The sequence below is a fragment of the Oncorhynchus mykiss genome, chromosome 18 (assembly GCF_057628025.1).
Source record: "Oncorhynchus mykiss isolate SJ-2025 chromosome 18, ASM5762802v1, whole genome shotgun sequence".
Classification (NCBI taxonomy): domain Eukaryota; kingdom Metazoa; phylum Chordata; class Actinopteri; order Salmoniformes; family Salmonidae; genus Oncorhynchus; species Oncorhynchus mykiss.
In genome coordinates this window covers 66,939,025-66,961,932 of record NC_143039.1, presented here as the reverse complement: position 1 = coordinate 66,961,932, position 22,908 = coordinate 66,939,025, and the positions used below count along the sequence as shown (strand labels likewise).

The 22,908-nt window shown below is 42.1% G+C and overlaps 2 protein-coding genes across 3 annotated transcripts in view; one reads left to right on the top strand and one right to left on the bottom strand.

Annotated features, from left to right (window-relative positions):
• Positions 1–11,592, top strand: part of asb4 (ankyrin repeat and SOCS box containing 4) — a 25,179-nt gene extending 13,587 nt beyond the window's left edge. For both annotated transcript variants that reach the window (XM_036953400.2, XM_036953399.2), the window contains one exon: positions 11,414–11,592. In XM_036953400.2, coding sequence (XP_036809295.2) covers positions 11,414–11,437 — 24 coding nt within the window. In that variant the 3' untranslated portion in view covers positions 11,438–11,592. The remainder of the gene's footprint in view (positions 1–11,413) is intronic.
• Positions 5,179–22,908, bottom strand: pdk4 (pyruvate dehydrogenase kinase, isozyme 4). Its single transcript, XM_021572634.3, has 11 exons — positions 22,262–22,908; positions 21,228–21,369; positions 18,266–18,337; positions 17,687–17,871; positions 15,847–15,936; positions 14,645–14,722; positions 12,208–12,284; positions 11,960–12,058; positions 11,327–11,440; positions 10,852–10,965; positions 5,179–10,069 (listed from the first exon to the last, which is right to left on the bottom strand). Exons 1-11 carry the CDS (start codon positions 22,374–22,376, stop codon positions 9,923–9,925), a joined length of 1,233 nt encoding a protein of 410 aa, XP_021428309.1. The 5' UTR covers positions 22,377–22,908; the 3' UTR covers positions 5,179–9,922.

Sequence of the window (22,908 nt, the reverse complement as noted above, 5' to 3'; positions counted from 1 at the left end):
CAATGTATTGAGAAGATCCTATTCTCCACAATTCCACCTGGTTAATTGTGACAACTGGTGTTACCAGATGCTGTCCGTAACCCCTGATAAAAGGTCAGTTTTTCTCCATATTTTTCTCCTACAATGGGGTAGGATAATCTGGTCCTAGATCTGTGTTTCTGTGGGCAATTTCTAGCGCAAGTATTCAGTCGCCTATGTTCTAGTTACGTAATGTTATATCTTGTAGCACGTGATGTCTTTGAGGGAGTAATAGCAGGGGACTGTAATTGTCTTGTTGCGTGTGCGTTTGGGGGAGTGTCTGGTAGCTAGCTACCCCCCTGCTCACTCACACACGCCCCCCTTCTTTCCCACCTCCTCAGTGTCATCTGGCAGTAATGCTGCCCATATTTCCTCTCATTATCATCAGGCCCTGCAGGGAAAACAGAGAACAAACAAGCCCTTCACTAGGGCCTCTCCACTACCATAGACCTTCACTAGGGCCTCTCCACTACCATAGCCCTTCACTAGGGCCTCTCCACTACCATAGCCCTTCACTAGGGCCTCTCCACTACCATGGCCCTTCACCAGAGCCTCTCCACTACCATAGCTCTTCACTAGAGCCTCTCCACTACCATAGCCCTTCACTAGGGCCTCTCCACTACCATAGACCTTCACTAGGGCCTCTCCACTACCATAGACCTTCACTAGGGCTTCTCCACTACCATAGACCTTCACTAGGGCCTCTCCACTACCATAGAGCTTCACTAGGGCCTCTCCACTACCATAGACCTTCACTAGGGCCTCTCCACTACCATAGACCTTCACTAGGGCCTCTCCACTACCATAGACCTTCACTAGGGCCTCTCCACTACCATAGCCCTTCACTAGGGCCTCTCCACTACCATAGCCCTTCACTAGAGCCTCTCCACTACCATAGCCCTTCACTAGAGCATCTCCACTACCATAGCTCTCCACTAGAGCCTCTCCACTACCATAGCCCTTCACTAGAGCCTCTCCACTACCATAGCCCTTCACTAGGGCCTCTCCACTACCATAGCCCTTCACTAGGGCCTCTCCACTACCATAGCCCTCCACTAGAGCCTCTCCACTACCATAGCCCTTTACTAGGGCCTCTCCACTACCATAGCCCTTCACTAGGGCCTCTCCACTACCATAGCCCTTCACTAGAGCCTCTCCACTACCATAGCCCTTCACTAGAGCATCTCCACTACCATAGCTCTCCACTAGAGCCTCTCCACTACCATAGCCCTCCACTAGAGCCGCTCCACTACCATAGCCCTTCACTAGGGCCTCTCCACTACCATAGCCCTCCACTAGAGCCTCTCCACTACCATAGCCCTTCACCAGAGCCTCTCCACTATCAAATAAAATTGTATTGGTCACATACATGGTTAGCAGATGTTATTGTGAGTGTAGCGAAATGCTTGTGCTTCCAGTTACGACAGTGCAGCAATATCTAACAATTCCACAACAAATACCTAGTACACACAAATATAAGTAAAGGAATGGAATAAGAATATATACAAGAATATTGCAGACTGCACCACCCTCTGGATTGCCTTGCTGTTGTGGGCGGTGCATTTGATTTACCAGGCAGTGATACAGCCTGACAGGATGCTCTCAATTCTGCATCTATAAAAGTTTGTCAGGGTTTTAGGTGGCGCTGTTGCGCCTTCTTCACCACACTGTCTGTGTGGGTGGACAATTTCAGTTTGTCCATGATGTGTACGCTGAGGAACTTTCCTTCTCCACTGCTGTCCTGTCGATGTGGATAGGGAGGGTGCTACCATAGCCCTTCACCAGAGCCTCTCCACTACCATAGGGGCTAGAGACTGGGTGGTATTCTGCACTCCCCTTAAGCAACCATCATTGATGTGTGTGTACTGTATAATGTAACAGGCAGGAGAGTTTTAAAAGTCCAGTTAACTGACTATATACACTGCATGACGTGTTAAAACCCCAATGAAACAGAGTGTAGTTCACCTCCGAACACACGTAGTTCAACCCTCCCAGTTAGGCCAATCATCGCTGTGGCCCAGGTCCCTGTGTTGTTGTGGCAGCCTGAGTAAGGTTAGAAGAGGGGGGATATTGTGTGGAGGAGGGGTCAGACAAGCCTCCACAAGGCCCTAAAATAGAGCAGGGGTTCAAGGGTCAGAGACAGGAACTGTAAATTGTGAGGAGCAGGTTAAACAGTGGTGGGCGGCATGCGTTCTAAAGTACCGGTACATTGGTCAGAAAGGCGGTGTTGAAAGAAAATAGAAAAGCAGCACTGGGGTGACTGGGTGCAGGTTAGTGTTTTTTGTCATGAGTCTTGTTCTGGAGGCACCTCCACATAGTGGTCACTAGCTGGCACAGCCACAAAGTTATACAATCTGATGTCAAACCTAACCACACTGCTAACCTTAATGCCTAACCGTAACCTAAATTTAAGATCAAAAAGCAAACTTTTGTTTTCATTAAATTTTTACTTTGCAGCTGGCCAGTCTAGCGGAAATCACTCAGTTCTGCCTCCAGGACAAGACTCATCCCAATGAACATCAACCTGCTGACTGGGTTGGCAGCTCTCCAGGAATGGACTCTGTTACTGAAAACAAGTGGTGAAAGGGGGTGGAATGGGGGAGGTCAGAGTCAGGGAGTACAGTGCCTTTGCGAAAGTATTCATCCCCCTTGGGGTTTTTCCTATTTTTTTGCATTACAACCTGTAATTTAAATGGATTTTATTTAATGGACATACACAAAATAGTCCAAATTGGTGAAATGAAAAATAAATAAATAAATATTAAAATACAAATACATTTTAAAAATGGGAAAGTGGTGAGTGCATATGTATTCACCCCCTTTGCTATGAATCCCTAAATAAAATCTGGTGCAACCAATTACCTTCAAAGTCACAAAATTAGTTAAATAAAGTCCACCTGTGTGCAATCTAAGTGTCACATGATCTCAGTATATATACACCTGTTCTGAATGGCCCCAGAGTCTGCAACACCACAAAGCAAGGAGCACCACCAAGCAAGCGGCACCATGAAGATCAAGGAGCTCTCCAAACAGGTCAGGGACAAAGTTGTGGAGAAGTACAGATCAGGGTTGAGTTATTTAAAAATATCAGAAACTTTGAACATCCCTCGGAGTGCCATTACATCCATTATTTAAAAAAAATGGAAAGAATATGGCACCACAACAAACCTGCCAAGAGAGGGGTGCCCACCAAAACTCACAGACCAGTCATGGAGGGCATTAATCAGAGAGGCAACAAAGAGACCAAAGATAACCCTGAAGGAGCTGCAAAGCTCCACAGTGGAGATTGGAGTATCTGTCCATAAGACCACTTTAAGCCGTACACTCCACAGACCTGGGCATTACAGAAGTGTGGATGGCCAGAAAAAAGCCTTTGGTTAAAGAAAAAAATAAGCAAACACGTTTGGTGTTCACCAAAAGGCACGTGGGAGACTCCCCAAAGATATGAAAGAAGGTACTCTGGTCAGATGAGACTAAAATTGAGCTGTTTAGCCATCAAGGAAAACACTCTGTCTGGCGCAAACCCAACACCTGTCATCACCCCGAGAACACAATCTCCACAGTGAAGCATGGTGGTAGCAGCATCATGCTGTGGGGATGTTTTTCCATCGGCAGGGACTGGGATACGGAATTTAAGTAATGATGGATGGCGCTAATTACAGGGAAATTCTTGAGGGAAATCTGTTTCAGTCTTCCAGAGATTTGAGACTGGGACGGAGGTTCACCTTCCAGCACAACAATGAACCTAAGTATACTGCCAAAGCAACACTTGAGTGGTTAAAATGCCTTGGAATGGCCTGGTCAAAGCCCAGACCTCAATCCAATTGAGAATATGTGGTATGACTTAAAGATTGCTGTACACCAGCGGAACCCATCCAACTTGAAGGAGCTGGAGAAGTTTTGCCTTGAAGAATGGGCAAAAATCCTAGTGCCTAGATGTGCCAAGCTTATAAAGACATACCCCAAGAGACTTGAAGCTGTAATTGCTGCAAAAGGTGGCTCTACAAAGTATTGACTTTGGGGGGTGAATAGTTATGCACGCTCAAGTTAATTGTTTTTTTGTCTTATTTCTTGTTTAACAAAAAATATTTTGCAATCTTCAAAGTGGTAGGCATGTTGTGTAAATCAAATGATACCAACCACCCCAAAATCTATTTTAATTCCAGGTTACAAGGCAACAAAATAGGAAAAATACCAAGGGGGGGGTGAATACTTCTGCAAGCCACTGTACAAGCAGTGGTGGAAAAAGTACCCAATTGTCATAGAGTAAAAGTAAAGCTACCTTAATAGAAAATGACTAAAAGTCACCCAGTAAAATAATACTTGAGTAAAAGTATTTGGTTTTAGTTATACTTAAGTATCAAAAGTAAATGTAATTCCTAAAATATACTTAAGTAAACTGCAAACCAGACGGCACAAATTTTAAATGTTTTATTTACAGATAGCCAGGGGCACACAACACTGACATAATTTACAAAATAAGCATGTGTTTAGTCAGTCTGCCAGATCAGATGCAGTAGGGATGACCAAAGATTTTCGTGAATTAGACCATGTTTCTGTCCTGCTAAGCATTCAAAATGTAACGAGTATTTTTGGGTGTCAGGGAAAGTGTATGGAGTAGAAAGTACATTATTTTCTTTAGGAATGTAGTGAAGTAAAAGTTGTCAAATATAAATACCCAAAATAACTACTTAAGTAGTACTTACGTATTTTTACACTACTGAGTCATTTTTATTAGGATCCCCATTAGCTAGCGCCGTAACGCTAGCTAATCTTCCTGTGGTCCAACACCAATTAACAAGACATCAAACAACCACAAATCAAGACTTGAAAACATTCAACAAGTAGACAATACAGATAATTAACATACCTGACCGGATGGAAGTACAAGCTGTTAGAACAGGGAGATGGTCTAGAAAGCAGCTCGCTACATAACAGGGATAGAAAGGTTATGGGACCACAAATACAAAGGAATTATTGTCTTGAATTTCAGTGACCATTATTTGAATCCATGTAATATATTACTCCTACATTTCATTGAGTTAAACAACATTTGAAATAGTCAAACACCACTTTATTGTTAAAGGTGATATTGCAAATCTCTATCAAATTATTGTCAATATATTATTCAGGTTATAACACAAAACAAGGACACGCCAGTCACATTTCCTATTTTGTTTATTGTAGTTTTTAAAGAACTAATCTGGTAGGGTGGACTAGGAAGCATGCTCTCTAACAGAAAGCTCTAGAATAGCTCATGGCGTACTGTAGAACAGGTAGCAGCCAGGGCATTACTATACACATTCAAGCAGTGATCATGAAGTTGTTTCATATACATCAGAACAGCTTTCGGACGTCTTATTATCCCATACAGTAGATCAACTGATTGCATTGTGTGAAAAGATGTGTGTTGTCAACAAACACTGGGACACACACACTGGCTGTGGGTAGTCTGGCAGTACAGTACTGTAGAGGCCTTTAGTATTCAGGGTACATAGAGGGGTCAAGTTCACCACTGACTGTCAGAACAGGATAATAAGTGTTAAATGTATTATATCAGTGTTCAGCCTGAATGACAGATAACTGTTGACAGTTATCTACAGGTCCATTTGACTGGTAAACTTGACTGTACTGTGAGAACCTTCCCCACGTTCCTAACGATCGGTGTTGAGCGTTTAAGATGAGACAATTATAGGATAAAATAGCCCCGAGGGAAAACACTGATCGTCAACCCTTACATTGTTGTTAGGTTTTCATTAAGAAGGAACCAAACTAAATCAAGCAAACAAATTTGTACAGGAGTGCATTAATAATACTTTAGTTAGTGGACAGGATTATGGTAACAACAATTTTCTGACTAAAGCACATGCAAAAAGGCTGCTAAAATGGAAGCACTGCGGGCACATTTGTTTGGCACAAAAAGGCAGAGGGAGAACTTCATATTACATAAAGAGTTGCATTTTATTGAACCTAAAGACGCTTAAAATGTTCACTCAATTCCCTTAAAATTCATATAGACTGAAATCCTGACATAAGATGGCTGCCCATAAAACAAATACTGTATATTAGTAAATCATCATTCATGTCAACAGGAATAGCTTATGTGCACCAGTCAGGATGTCGGCCCACAGCGTCAAGATGTCAAATCAACAACTTCAGCTGATTGATAGCTCCTCCCATGTCAGTTTAATGACATCACACAGCACTTATGGTGATACCAGGAAAAATATGAAATGCCTTCAACATCCTGAGAACGTGTGATTTAAAACCATAGATGGTAAAGAAAAAAACATTTTGAAAACAGTTCAGCGTTGAAGACGTTTCCACTTCAGTGTTCGTTTCGTCTCAAACCATCATTTTTTTCTATGCACAAAAAGACTGATTACAATTTAAGTGCCTTCAGAAAGTATTCACAACCATTGACTTTTTGCAAATGTTGTTGTTACAGCCTGAATTTAACATGGATTAAATGTTGATTTTGTGTCACTGATCTACACACACACTACACCATAATGTCAAAGTGGAATTGTGTTTTTAGAAATGTTTATAAATATATGAAAAACTGAAATGTCTTGAGTCAATAAGTATTCAACCCCTTTGTTATGGCAAGCCTAAATTAGTTCAGGAGTAAACATTTGCTTAGTCACAATAACTTGCATGGACTCACTCTGTGTGCAATAATAGTGTTTAACATGATTTTTGAATGACTACCCCATCTCTGTACCTCACACATACAGATTGTATTGTAATTGTAAGATCCCTCAGTCGAGCAATGAATTTCAAACACAGATTCAAGACCAGGCAGGTTTTCCAATGCCTCACAAAGAAGGGCAACTATTGGTAAAAATAAATTAACTGCAGACATTGAATATCCCTTTGAGCATGGTGAAGTTTTTAATAATTACACTTTGGATGGTGTATCAATACACCCAGTCACTACAAAGATACAGGCGTCCTTCCTAATTCAGTTGACTGAGAGGAAGGAAACCACTCAGGGATTTCACCATGAAGCCAACACAATTACGGAGTACCACTCTTCATATTTTCAAGCATGGTGGTGGCTGTATCATGTTATGGGTATGCTTGTCATCGGCAAGGACTAGGGAGTTTTTTAGGATAAAAAAAAAGAACAGAGCACAGGCAAAATCCTATAGGAAAACCTGGTTCAGTCTGCTTTCCAACAGACACTGGGAGACAAATCCACCTTTCAGCAGGACAATAACCTAAAATGCAAGGCCAAATATACACTTACCAAGACAACATTGAGCTTGACAAATTTTAAAATGAATAATGGGCAAATATTGTACAATCAGGTTTGCAAAGCATTTACAGACTTACCCAGAAAAACACAGCTGTAATTGCTGCCAAAGGTGATTCTAACATGTATTGACTCAGGGTTGAATACTTATCTAATAAAAATATATTTGTATTATTTTACTTTGATAGAGTATTTTGTGATCATTGAGGGTTAAATACATTTGAAACCCACTTTGTAGCGTATCATTTGTGGAAAAAGTCAAGGGGTGTGAGTACTGTCTGAAGGCACTGTACATAGCCGTTATTGGGTTAAATGTAAGTAACTGTACATATTGTCTTATGCAAGTTTTTCTTAGAGAATACCAGGGAATGAAATTCATTCATTTAATGACAAACATTTGATTCAACTCAGTCTTACTGTATCCCTAATCACAGAAATGAGATAATACTCCCATGTTGCTCTCTGACACACATTATTCAATAAATACTTCATGCATGGAAGACCTAGCCGGCCTCTAAAATTAAATCATTTTAGTAAATCTACAAAATTGAGTTAACTTTGATATTTCTAACATTTCTCTCAATATTCACATAACTTATATTTTAAAAGTCAGTTGGACTCAATAAGTACACTAGAATACTTCAATCTCTTCAATATTTACTTTCTTTATAGGAAACCTTGAATGGACCTTGGATTTCATCTCATCTTATTAAACAAGCCAAGGTGTAACTCAAAATGGCACCAAGAAAAACAGTTGATGGGGGGGAACCCAAATAAAATCCCTTTAGGACCAAAAACATAGTAGATGAACTTTGTCTAAAGTTCGAGGTGGACAAAATTTGTGAGGGGTAAAAAAAAGTGACATGCTCAGAGCTGAAACTAAACAGAGTCTACGAGTCGGAGGCCGCTATGTACCCCACAACCCCCACCCCTTCTACAGAACATTCTGTAGTAGAAGGGTAACCAAAGAAAATCCATTGACTGACAGCATGGCCTTATCATGTTTCTGACTGACACACTATCTGTCTGTGTCCATAGAGCTCAGTGTCCAAGCTGCAAACCGTAGCTGTGAGTGAAGAGTTAAGAACTAAATTCACATTTTAAAAATTGTAGTATCACAGATTATAGTGCTGTGACATTAGCTGTACTAACCTAATTCAGTCGATTGATCAATTAAATGATCGTTAAACATTCACCTTTTTAATAATAAGCGAAAAACACTAGCTTACATTGTGTAATAACGTTAAAATAAGTGAGCGGAATAAATAACTGAAACCTGTGGTTAAATTATAACCAGAAGAAAAGATGATTGTGAGTAGTGTACGACCCTGTTTCTAACTAACATTCATGAAGTCACTCATTGAATTGAGATCCTGGTATTGCCATTGAAACGCCTCCGACAGTGATGTGTTATCCACTTCAAGTGAATGTATGAGAATATCCATTGCGAGAGGAATCCACATCTCTCTCTCACACACGGTAATAGCTGTGGGTACAACTGTGTGCCTTCTGTCAGTTTGATCCTCCTTTCGGTCTTCCTCCTTTGTTCTTCCTGCTAGCTCAGTCTGTTTGGTTAACTTCTAGGGGTGTAACGGTTCACCAAATCCACGGTTCGGTGTGTATTGCGGTTTTGGGGTCACGGTTTGGTTTCGGTACAGCAGGAAAATTACGTTTTCAAACTGATGCTGCATTTGTAACCATGTGGGAGGTGGGAATTTACCAGTTGTGAAGTCATATATTTAGTCCCAGATGCACACTTGTGATTTCTCATAAAGGGTGAGTGTCTGTAGCGCGGTACGTCTCCCACTCCGGGGTAAGGTGACGGGCTGTCACTTTTAAGTAATCGCAACACAATTCCAATTCCTAGAAAACTGTGGCTTGCTTATATAGAGCGGGTATGACCTGACATGGGTGCAAGAGGGAAGTTCACAACGTGGATCGAGCATTTTTACAAGGTGCTGGAATTCCCTATTCTCAACCACTGAGAACGGGCGCGGCTTTAAACCAAAGACTGTAAAAAATCTAAACACAGCCTACCGATTGCTCGTGTCATTTTTGGCCGGTCAGAACCAGTTCCCAAGGGCTGCTTGAATGCAGAGGGGAGGTGATTTTGGGTTGTTTCTTTCTGTTTCCGTCTTGTGACGTCGACATAAACGCGTCAACATATTTGAGGTGTTGGCAGCTGGATAGCCTATTCTCGTTGAGTTGTGGCGACATACTGTTAACGTCTTATCCACAACTCTCTGTCCATCACCAATGTGATTTACTGGGAAGCCAAAACATTCCCAAACTGGAGATTTAAACGACGAAGGATCCTCCTGGATTATCCACCCCACCACTCGCCATCGTACAGAACTACTTCCTGGATGCGCCTCACAAAAGGACAGTTTGAAATGTGCCAATTAAGATTTGAATTTAGATTACAATGTGCATATAGGCTCTAGTTGTTTTAACAGAATAGCCCTAAAAAAAAACGAATTCAGCTCAAATTTACTCGAGGCACCGGCCTACAACGCAGCGTAGGCATAGCCTATAGGCCTTTTATTTTGTATATATTTTATTAAATGTATTAATTCAGGTTGAGTGCAGACTGAAACGAGGCTCCCTACCGAACAGTTCGGTACGAACACCTGTACCGTTACACCCCTATTGACTTCTCCTCTCATACTTCCCCAGCTTCTTGGGATCCTTGCTGGGCATGCACCAGTCATCCGCCTCGTTGCTCGTCTGGTAATGCCTTATGGCTGACTGGTTGTAAACAGGAAGTCTTTCCACAGAATCTGAGGACAAGGCCTGTTAACGAAGCACAGAGTAGAGTGGTAGGTTAGATGTAATCTTGGTTAACTCAAAACTAAAATCTCACGGAATTTGGTGAGCTAGGTGATTTAGTTCTGGGTCCATCCGTGTTAGATATTGGGAGTTCTGATTTGCGAAGTCTCCACCCTCGCAAAACACAGTCCGTCTAAGCACGCCTTCGTCAAATCCTGATACGTCCAAATAACCAGTGACAAAAACCCAAACACCGGAAATACTGCTGCTCATTATCCTACACATTCCCTCCTGTTGCAACAGATTCTGACTATTATGAGGACAAGGCTCTATTTATATCACATGCTGGTCACGTTAGTCTTCCACCATTCAGAGAATGAACCTTTACATACTTATTTCAGACATTGAACAACATTGTATAGAGCAGGGATAACCAACTTTATTCAGCCGTGGGACCATTTTTCCGTGAGCGGATGGTCGGGGGCCGGAACACAATTACAAATCATTTGTAGACTCAATTTGACCACAAGAAGGCCAAACAGATATTTGACAAAAACATGATAATTTCAAACATTTCTTACATTTGTATACGATCACGTATCTCTCTATTAGGCTTGGGAATACTTGGGTACAGTTTTCCAAAATAAAATAACTGCCGTCTTATGTCCAACAATGAAAATTGTACGTTTTCTGAGCAAAAATAAATACAAATTGAGGGCCAAAATGGGGGAACCCTGGTTTAGAGGTTCAATTATCTAGAATAAGACAACTGTTGAAGTAACACATTCCATTCGTAGAAGTGTTACCTTCAGGTAGATGACAGCTGACGTCCCATATCCCTCCATGGAGTAGAGCTGCAGGTCTCCCTGGAAGTACTTGGCATAGAGACGGGAGATGGGAAGACCGTAGCCGAAACCAGCCTTCAGAGAGCCAGGGACACAAAGGGTTAAACTCACTCTGAACGGACTGTCACAGTACTGTAGTAGACAAGCATTCAGTTACACTTTAAACCTTGTGCAACATATGACTGGTCCAGTTTGTAATTCTGCTAATTTACAACCGTGTTCGCTTGCAGTTTACACTTTAGTCAGTATAAAAGGATCACGATTTACATTTGAGCTGAAATAAAATAAACAGGCGTGCATGCCTCTAACATGTGATCAAACTGCAGTCATAGATCATGCCCTACCGAATGTTGTGCTCCAATGTATTAAATCTGACTTATTAACCTGACTGCCAGGAAAATCTTTAATGTTCAGTGGCATCAGGACAGGGTCTCACCAGTGGAGCGTTGCGTGAGTTGTCAATATCGACGGGGCTGGGGGCGGTGGAGTACATGTAGCTGAACAAACGCTCTATCTTCCTCAGGGGAACTCCTCCACCTCGATCTGATATCTAGAAACAACACCAACAACGTTACAGCTCTGTCCCACTCGCTGATCTTCCTGTTGTCTCCCCAAATATCATGGCATAGGACCTACAGAACAACCACGGGAGGAAATCTATGGTACTATGTATTCATACACATTAAACTGTACAGGCTTCTACATTATTATTATAATATGCATTATTTATTTGTGTTGGATGGGCATACACTACTTTTGAACAAATGTATATTTTTGGGGCTCAGAGCTGAATGTTTTCACTGTACTCAATTCAATGGCTTTATTAGCATGGGAAACATGGTAACATTGCCAACGCAACTGAAGTAGATAATAAACAAAGGTGGAAAAACTAAAATTAACAGTAAACTTTACACACAGACGTTCCAAAAGAATATAGACATTTCAAATGTAATGTCTCTAATTACTCCTGTGACTATTAAACTTTTCATTTAAAAATAAGTCAATGTACTGCAATGAGCACAATGCGTATCATTCATTGTAAGGGTGAATACTCTGAGCCTGTGTTTACCTTGATTGTCAGGTCCTCACTGCCCAGTGAGACTCGAACTTTGACCGGCGGGAGATGCAGGGCCATTTCATGAGTCTCCACTGTTGCTCTCATGGCGTTCTGGAAACAAAACAAACATTGCTTGAGGAAAAGTAATATAAATCAGATTGAGCTTAATGTAATTGAATCGTGTGTAGTAGTGTCTGCCGTAGTCACCCTCACACATGTAATGAAATGTTTATACAGTAGAAGGTAAATGTTTGGTGTACCTTGAAGAGCTCAAACAGCATGTGGTAGAGATGGGAAGGCACATAGACAATACGAAGAGGCTGGTCAGGACCTTTGGCTGAGGAAAAACTGAGCATTACTCCAAACCAAACATGACTGCAAATGTATTACATACACAACTGACCATAGAAGTTACTAGAAACAAAAACAACTTGCCCTTCTTATTGCAAATGTATTACATACACAACTGACGATAGAAGTTACTAGAAACAAAAACAACTTGCCCTTCTTATTGCAAATGTATTACATACACAACTGAGGATAGAAGTTACTAGAAACAAAAACAACGTTCCCTTCTTATTGCAAATGTATTACATACACAACTGAGGATAGAAGTTACTAGAAACAAAAACAACGTTCCCTTCTTATTGCAAATGTATTACATACACAACTGAGGATAGAAGTTACTAGAAACAAAAACAACGTTCCCTTCTTATTGCAAATGTATTACATACACAACTGAGGATAGAAGTTACTAGAAACAAAAACAACGTTCCCTTCTTATTGCAAATGTATTACATACACAACTGAGGATAGAAGTTACTAGAAACAAAAACAACGTTCCCTTCTTATTGCAAATGTATTACATACACAACTGAGGATAGAAGTTACTAGAAACAAAAACAACGTTCCCTTCTTATTGCAAATGCATTACATACACAACTGAGGATAGAAGTTACTAGAAACAAAAACAACGTTCCCTTCTTATTGCAAATGTATTACATACACAACTGAGGATAGAAGTTACTAGAAACAAAAACAACGTTCCCTTCTTATTGCAAATGCACAACTGAACTCAATAGTCACTATGAAACACATAGTTTACTATTCTACCAACGTAATCACATCCCCAGACACTTCTGATAGCCTATAGCCTGGGGATGAGGCTGGGGATGACCAACTAAACCCATGAATAGACATCGTTTTGCTTTTTTAAGGCTTATGTAACATGGTGACTGTTAAACAGCTGAATGTGGGTGAACGGAGGTTTGTTACTGAGAGTTAGACTTGAGAGAGGAGAAATATGCCCTGCGACAAGACTAAGCCTGTAGCAAGGGGCTTGTTGCTGTTCTGTTCCGCTGCTGACTGGAGAGATAAGAGGCTGATGGATAACATTGGATAACATGGATGACTCATTATGCCTGATGTGACTGTCCACACCCCCTGTAATGCATCAGACGTAGGCTAGACTGTGCAGCCCATTGATATTTTATGGCAGGCGCATTTTGAAAGTTTGGGCACCAAATGATGTCTGGCTCTGTTCTTGTTTTAGCAATGATTATCATTTCCCTCTACCTACAATAAAACATTTATCAAAGTCATGGTTTGACCTGTCAAGTGGTGCTATTGTCCTGTTCATAAAACACACACTGAGTGTACAAAACATTAAAAACACCTGCTTTTTCCATGGAAAACTGACCAGGTGAAAGCTATGAAAGCTATCACATTCATCAGTTTCCCGTGTGTATCAAGAATAGTCCACCAAATTAAAAAGACATCCTGCCAAATTATCACAACTATGCATTGGCGTCAACGTGAGCCAGCATCCCTGTGGAACGCTCTCAACACCTTGTAGAGTCCATGCCCCGACATATTGAGGCTGTTCTGAAAAAAAGGGGTTGCAACTCAATAGTAGGAAGGTGTTCCTAATGTTTTGTACACTCAGTGTATAACCTAGACCTGCACAGTTTTTAAACGTGTTTTTAAACTCAGGACAATACACAGAAGTGAATATTCATACCTGAGTAAGTGAGGTGTATGAAATAATGGTTCTCTATAGATATGGCTCCTGACAACCCTAGCTGAGAGTAAACAGTCGTCGTACGCTGTTCAACTAAAGCAACAGAGTTCATTGCTAAAAATGGTTCAGCTAAATATCTCCTAACACCACTCACACAAGCTAGCCACACACAAACACACACACTTTGCAAATTGCGCCCCGAATTGAGTAGACTAGAGGAATTGAATGAGAGATGAAGAATACTCAACCCACGGGCAGAGAAAGTCAAATCAAACCTAGCCAAACAACTGACAATGCAAATACAACCTCACAAATCGTTTCTGTAAACCTAATCTTCTCTAACAACCCCGGCCTAAAACTCACTTGCAAACCAAATGGTACTATTTGGAAATAGGAGAACAAAAAATGTCTTCAAGCTGCTCTGGTCCTTCTCCCTTCCCTTGGTGCAATGTTGTATCAAACAGACTTGGCTCCAAATAGTATTTACAATCTTTCAAATACTTTGTGTGTTTGAAAAAGCTCATCAACAGTGTCAGTTGGGCCAGGTTGCACTTCTGGGACTATTCTATTGGGTCAATTGAGCCAGGCCAGCTCAACCAAGCGCAGCTGAAATATTTGAAGGAAAACAAATACCTTCCAGAAGCCAGGTCTATAACCCTGTATAGAATGCGATTTACCGTTGACTTGTGTGATGTCAATCTCTGGCGAGGTCAGGTAGTACTGCTCACAGAGCATCTTGGAACTATCGAAGGCATCTGGGGATGAAACAGTCAAAACAAAGACAAGGACTGTAGCACAGGAGGAAAACACTGACTTTCAATCTAGTTACCATAACAGCTAATGACCACTGATTAGCCATTATGGTGATTAGCTGTTATTCTGACGTCTAAACCTGAAATATTGTTAATTATCAGGTATCCTACAGAAATGAGAAGGGCCACAGTCTGGTTTATACACCAGAAGTTAATGGTTATCTGTATGAACAATGTATAGGGTGGGGTCAATTAAGGCTGGATATGAACCAGAGGAATGCACTGAGTAAAGGAAAGGCAATCAATCGCATGGTTGCAGTCACTGATAAGGTTGGAGATCTGTGGGTTAGTGAGGAATGGGAGCTGACGTCAGATTAAGGGAGAAGGAACTTACCCTTTGGGTAAATTAACTTGGTTTAACACCACTGACTTTCAATCTAGTCACCATAACAGCTAATGTACAGTGACTACAGAGAGTAGCTCAACTAAAACTACACAGAGACATGTTGAAATAGGTGGGTGAAGAACAGTCTGCCTCTGTTTAAAAGGCATTACGATTACACATCATTTAGTTATATTCTTATTATGAGAATAAATGTGAAACTGTGCAGATCAAGGAGAAAAGTCTCTGTGTGTGGGTCTCTGTCTCTGTGCGCGGGTCTCTGCCTCTGTGCGTGGGTCTGCCTCTGTGCGTGGGTCTGCCTCTGTGCGTGGGTCTGCCTCTGTGCGTGGGTCTGCCTCTGTGCGTGGGTCTGCCTCTGTGCGTGGGTCTGCCTCTGTGCGTGGGTCTGCCTCTGTGCGTGGGTCTGCCTCTGTGCGTGGGTCTGCCTCTGTGCGTGGGTCTGCCTCTGTGCGTGGGTCTGCCTCTGTGCGTGGGTCTGCCTCTGTGCGTGGGTCTGCCTCTGTGCGTGGGTCTGCCTCTGTGCGTGGGTCTGCCTCTGTGTGCGTGCGTGGGTCTGCCTCTGTGTGCGTGCGTGGGTCTGCCTCTGTGTGCGTGCGTGGGTCTGCCTCTGTGTGCGTGCGTGGGTCTGCCTCTGTGTGCGTGCGTGGGTCTGCCTCTGTGTGCGTGCGTGGGTCTGCCTCTGTGTGTGGGTCTGTCTCTGTGTGTAGCTGATGAGGGACAGCACCTTTTACCACCTCTGTCACATCACAGTCGGGGTCGATGGTGCCAATGTGCTTGGGATGGGCGGGGTTGGCACTTCCATCAAAGATGAGAGCTGAAGAGGTACATAACAACAAATTCAGACTCATTGGGTAACTACACTTGCATGCTGCATGTATTTTGTGTACGCAGCCCTACTGTGACTAGTGCTGGTTCAGGAGCATGGTGATGTACAGTCGTGGCCAAAAGTTTTGAGAATGACATAAATATTCATATTCACAAAGTCTGCTGCCTTAGTGTCTTTAGATATTATTGTCAGATGTTACTATTGAATACTGAAGTATAATTACAAGCATTTCATAAGTGTCAAAGGCTTTTATTGACAATTACATGAAGTTGATGCAAAGAGTCAATATTTGCAGTGTTGACCCTTCTTTTTCAAGACCTCTGCAATCCGCCCTGTCATGCTGTCAATTAACTTCTGGGCCACATCCTGACTGATGGCAGCCCATTCTTGCATCATCAATGCTTGGAGTTTGTCAGAATTTGTGGGTTTTTGTTTGTCCACCCGCCTCTTGAGGATTGACCACAAGTTCTCAATGGGATTAAGGTCTGGGGAGTTTCCTGGCCATGGACCCAAAATATCGATGTTTTGTTCCCCGAGCCACTTAGTTATCACTTTTGCCTTATGGCAAGGAGCTCCATCATGCTGGAAAATGCATTTTTCATCACCAAACTGTTCCTGGATGGTTGGGAGAAGTTGCTCTCGGAGAATGTGTTGGTACCATTATTTATTCATGGCTGTGTTCTTAGGCAAAATTGTGAGTGAGCCCACTCTCTTGGCTGAGAAGCAACCCCACACATGAATGGTCTCAGGATGCTTTAATGTTGGCATGACACAGGACTGATGGTAGCGCTCACCTTGTCTTCTCCGGACAAGCTCTTTTACGGATGCCCCAAACAATCGGAAAGGGGATTCATCAGAGAAAATGACTTTACCCCAGTCCTCAGCAGTCCAATCCCTGTACCTTTTGCAAATATCAGTCTGTCCCTGATGTTTTTCCTGGAGAGAAGTGGCTTCTTTACTGCCCTTCTTCACACCAGGCCATCCTCCAAAAGTCTTTGCCTCACTTTGCATGAGGATGCACTCACACCTGCCTGCTGCCATTCCTGAGCAAGCTCTGTACTGGTGGTGCCCCGATCCCGCAGCTGAATCAACTTTAGGAGACGGTCCTGGCGCTTGCTGAAATTTCTTGGGCGCCCTGAATCCTTCTTCACAACAATTGAACCGCTCTCCTTGAAGTTCTTGATGATCCGATAAATGGTTGATTTAGGTACAATCTTACTGGCAGCAATATCCTTGCCTGTGAAGCCATTTTTCTGCAAAGCAATGATGACGGCACGTGTTTCCTTGCAGGTAACCATGTTTGACAGAGGAAGAACAATGATTCCAATCACCACCCTCCTTTTGAAGCTTCCAGTCTGTTTTTCGAACTCAATCAGCATGACAGAGTGATTGTCCAGCCTTGTCCTAGTCAACACTCACACCTGTGTTAACAAGAGAATCACTGACATGATGACAGCTGGTCCATTGGTGGCAGGGCTGAAATGCAGTGGAATTTTTTGGGGGGGGGATTCAGTTCATTTGCATGGCAAAGAGGGACTTTGCAATTAATTGCAATTCATCTGATCACTCTTCTTAACATTCTGGAGTATATGCAAATTGCCATCATACAAACTGAGGCAGCAGACTTTGAAAATGAATGTGTGTCATTCTCAACTTTTGGCCACGACTGTAGTATAGTATATATGTAGTATAGTATATATGTAGTGTAGTATAGTATATATGTAGTATAGTTACTGACAGTGCTGGTTCATCAGCATGCGGGTGGAGATGCGGCTCATGTAGAAGCGATCCAGGAAGTATTGGACGTTCTGATTGGTCACAGGGTCAGAGCCGAAAGCCTCCTTGTACTCCACTACGCCCTGGGCCATGGTGGGGACCACGTTGTTGTGACGGTTCCTGACGTTCACCAGCGTCTCAGTGAACCTGAGGAGACAGGGCAAAGGCTGGGTCGAAAGTTCACAATTCCACACATTCTTTTTCAATAGTCTGCAATCCTAATTTTCCCTCTGGGTATAAACAAAGTAGCTATAGTCATTAACTCACTAACATCTGCGAGGTTGCTACCAGCTCAAAATATGATTGATCTAATTCAGCAGCAGCAGAGGTATGGTGGACGTGGTAATCCATCATATCCCCTTCCATTTCAGATCAAGATTAAAACCATAATCTATTATTCAGTTAGAAGAGGTAGCTATTATTAGGCAGAGATTAGAGAAATGTTATCTTTCCTTACCTGAATTAACTATGACTCACTTTGAAGAGTCCATCTAATGAGATGTAGGCCTATCTGCTGGATATGACTGTGTAATTGACTTACTTCTTTAGGATCGTTTTATTATCAGGATCTTTCTCCAGGAAGCCCACAAGCTCCATCAGACTTGTTGCATACCTGTAGGAATAGATCACAGAAGACAGGCTAGTTTACACAGGGAAACAATACTACTACTTTAAACTACATTTATAAAGGCCTTGTTGGGCATTCATAAAGAGTATTCGTAGGCTTTACAGAGCATTCATAAAGAGTATTTATAAGCAAAATGCTTGGGAGTGTAGCACGACATTTGCTTATGAATTACATAGGCATAATGAAAGGTTTATGAGTGCTTCTTTAAACCTTATTTCAGTCCCATGGTGGAAGAAACTAAAGGTATGTGTAGAAACCAGGGCAAAGATCACTTATTTCCTTTAGCAAATCACTTGACTCCTGGAGTTCCACCTTTAAAAATCTCAGACTTCTATTTTGGAACGGACTCCGACTCTCGTGGTGATCGTGAAAACCACATGGGGGTATTTATACATGCTACAATAACTAGGGCTACTTGTGGCTGGAGATAGGCCTATTATGCATCCCAAATGGCAACCTATTCCCTATATAGTGCACTACTTTTGACCAGAGCCCTATGAGCCCTGGGGAATAGAGTGCCGTTTGGGCAGTTATGTTCCTTCTGATGTTGAAACATTCCTCACCATTTTCAACCTCTCAAAACGTGAATATTCTCTGTACAGCACACACTAAACACTTCTGACCTAGTGGAAGCAGGCCTAACACGTTAACACTAGGCCTTTCAGTAGCTTACTTATTAGCCTACTAGCTTGTTCAGAGGAGCCACTATTATGGCCTAGTTAAGAGGCTGTAGGCTAAATTGTCCCGACTTCAGTGACGTGCAGATTGAGTCTGGAAGCTAGGTGAGAGATCAGTGGCTGACTGTTTTCAAACCCTCTTTGTCCACCAACTGACCTTGAACCCTCCCACTTTATTAACACAGCTGCTGCATAAGCTACATAACAGATACAACTACGGCTAACTAGCTTGAATTACAAAGTTTAACTGTAACGTTTGTTGTTGCCCTCAGGCCACTACTCTACCACTAGCCAAGTCAAATAAATGGTGCCAAATCAATATTGTGGATGGAAAAACCCCACGGCCCAAAGCGGAACATAACCCCTAATAGAGTAGCGATGACGCAGAATGCTAACTTTGGAAATATATATCTACCATATCATTACATTGATAATAAAGCTGGAACATAGGGTTCTGTACTGGCCACCTATCAGAGAGACACTGATAGTTATTGGCCTAGTTCAGAGTTTCAACTGTGCTGTGCTTTCCCTGACATTACACTCTAGTTAGCTGATGGTTTTCCCTAACTAGAAGATAGCCTAAACAATTCCTTCAGAGGCCTAGCACTCAGCAATCAACTCCATTTATTTTTGGGAAAGTATTCCGTTTCAATAAGAGAACATATTTGCAAGTACCCATTTTAACTGACAAAATATCTCTGACTATCACTAATAAAGACTTGATGCACATTGTAGTCCTCCATTTTTCTAGGCTACACTTCTGATGATCGTCAAACAACGTCGCGCACGGCCCCTGTACCACTGAGGATACATGGTGTTCCAGCCCACATCGTCCCAGTATTTTGTATTTATTAAGGATCCCCATTAGTTCCTGCAAAGGCAGCAGCTACTCTTCCTGGGGTCCAGCAAATTAAAGGCAGTTTATATAATTTTAAAAACATTACATTCATAACAGATTTCACAACACATTAAATGTGTGCCCTCAGGCCACTACATCTACAACACAAAATCCATTTGTATGAGTGTGTAAAGTGAGTATGTTATTGTGTGTGTGTAAGCATGTGTCTGTGTACACCTGTGCAGCCTGCCTGACAGACAGAGATATGAGACGAAGGCTGAAGGCTACTTGGCAGGGTAGGCCTGCATCTCATCCCTAGAAATGAGATGTACCACTCCGTTTAAGGGACGTGGTGCTTTGATTTGAGACCCCCATAACGCTCTCATCCCCCATACCCCTCACTAGGGCAGAGTAGTTCAGTAAGATAGTCTATGCACTGTTATGGTTGCCAGGATAATAACATCCTATTGGCTCTGTCGGGATAGGCAATATCACCTACAGTAAATGGCTCTTCAAGATAAGACATTTTACAACTGCTGATGTAAAACCGGCTTTATAAAATACATTTGATTGGTTTGATCATACACGTTTCGCCGAGAGCAGCGTACCAGTTCAATAATCATTTCTGACAACTATGAAGGAACAAACATACTGTAGCAGAGAGTTGGCTAAAAGGTACAAACAGATCTGTATGTTTTAATCCCAACAGGAGGCCTCTTGCCTCTTGCCAGGCAGTCATTGTAAATAAGAATTTGTTCTTAATTGATTTGCCTGGTAAAATAAATGGATGGAGTAACTAAGGGGAAAGATATACTCTGGGAGTGATCCAATTCTCCACATTCTATACAAACGGTCCTACTGAATACATGAATCAGTGTAATGTTTACAGTTGGGTCAGCTCTCTTAAGGAGGAGCACACAGTACTCAGTAAAATATAAGGAGGGGTCAAGGAGATCAAGAATATTTACGCTTTTGCTAGAAGACACCCTTCCAGGAACTAAGTTATTCTACTCCTAGTCCTTTCAAGGGATGCTAAAATATCTGACCTGTGCCGTGACCCTACATCAGTGGTAAGGTAACTATTCCACACACACACACAGCTACACGATGAAATTAAGTAGTTTCTTTAGCATGGAATGGGATTGGACTCATCTACATAGTACATCCTCTACATCTCACTATGTACTACACTCATGCAGCTTGTGTAGGTGAGGTGTGTGTCTGCAGCCTGGAGGGGGATTGGCCAATATTCAGTGAAATTAGGGTCAAGGTTCATAATAGGTGATGTAGCCGCTGCTGTAGTAAGGGGGTGCACAGATTCACTGAGATATAGAGATGTATAAGCTACAGCTGTATTTACCAGCTCTGTAGCAGCTGTAGTGAGGGGGTGCTGAGAAGCTTGTCAGGGAGGAAGTCGATCTCCTTCATGATGTTGGCCAGCCGGACAGGAAGCTCCTGACGCAGGAACACAAAGGACGTCTTCTCACAGGCATTGGCTGAGCCTGCAGTCGCATGACACAGGAACACATCTGGGTTGTTCTCATTAGGCGCACACCACAGCAAAACGTTTTGCAATGGAAAACAAAAACGTTGTTTTCTCATTGGACCAGGTCAGGTAGTCCCTCCCTGTTTCAGTCTCAGGGACAAGCTACTGACTGGAAATCTCAAGACAGGGCGTCATACAGTACACACACTGCTGTGTAAATGTTTAAGACAATGTGAAGACATTGAACTGGTTTGTTTTGGCAGAAGGATTACGTCACGTTTTCACCTAAGAACAGGACCAAGTGCTATCTAGCAGAAAAGCATGATAGGGAGTAAGGTTTTAATTTCCCCCTTTTAGTGACTTGTTAGAACTGAATCTAACTAACAGTGGCCGTGAGTGTCACGAGGGATTTGATTCAATATCACAGTCTCTGCTTTACATTTGATGGATACCTTTGCATGGTATCTATCGCATTATAATACGTTGCTTAGTCCTGTAACGAGACATTGTTTCGTCTCGCAGCTAGCCGTAAACAATCTATTGTCAGGAGAGAGGCAATACAATGGGTGCCATCTCCATTGTTGTGAATGCAGCCATACCCCCCAATATCATGATACAATTGAATACAATAACGTTTGTCAACGCTTCAGCAGAGAGTGATCAGAGAGGACACCTACTGCAGTACTCTGGGAACACTGACAGCTGTCAGTTACTTAGCTACCCTACTTTCACTATGCAACCAGTGGCACTTGTTTTGCACGTAGCTGCTATGGACTCAGAATTAACGTTAGGCAAGCTACAATGTTGCACAGTGACGTCATTGTAACGTTTAGCTAGCTAGCTACATTTTTGAACACTATTGTAATGTTTAGCTATGTTATTATGACAGGACAGGGATGAAAACTTACCAAAGTCTATGAATTGTTTCATTGACAGCGGCGAAGGTGAGAACTTGGAAAACCTATCCACTAGTGCTTGTTTCGGTATGGAGCTGTTCTTTAGCAAAAACTGCGTTAACTTCATAGTTGCAACAAATTAAAATTGAAGTCCCGAGACAGTCCGATTGTTGTCAGCCAGGATGCCCTTTCTCTTCACCAGCAGCACGCTCCAGTGTCTCAGACGTAAAGACGCTAGCTAGCTGGCTAATGCTAGCCACCAAGGGCAATATCAATGCGTTAAATTGACATTATTCAAAACAATTGTCAATGAAACACAGTCACATTCCTGAACAGTGCCGAATGTCTTTGCATCACCTAAACTTTTAACAAGCAAAAATATTCCAGAATTCACGAATGCTCTTCACAAGACCGACCTCTGTGTTGAGTTGTTGTTGGTGAAGTTTGGATTTGATTGGCATTGGCATTGACCAATGAAAGAACACTACGCTTTGGTTTTTGGGAAGGTGTTTTTTTAGAAAGAAAGAAACATGTGCAAACAAAACAATATACAATGAAAATATTAATGATTGTATTATATAAAAAACAGGTTTCGTTGAGTTAAATAATACATGTAAATCTGAGAACGTCGTTTACCCGTACACTTCTCTAAATGGCCT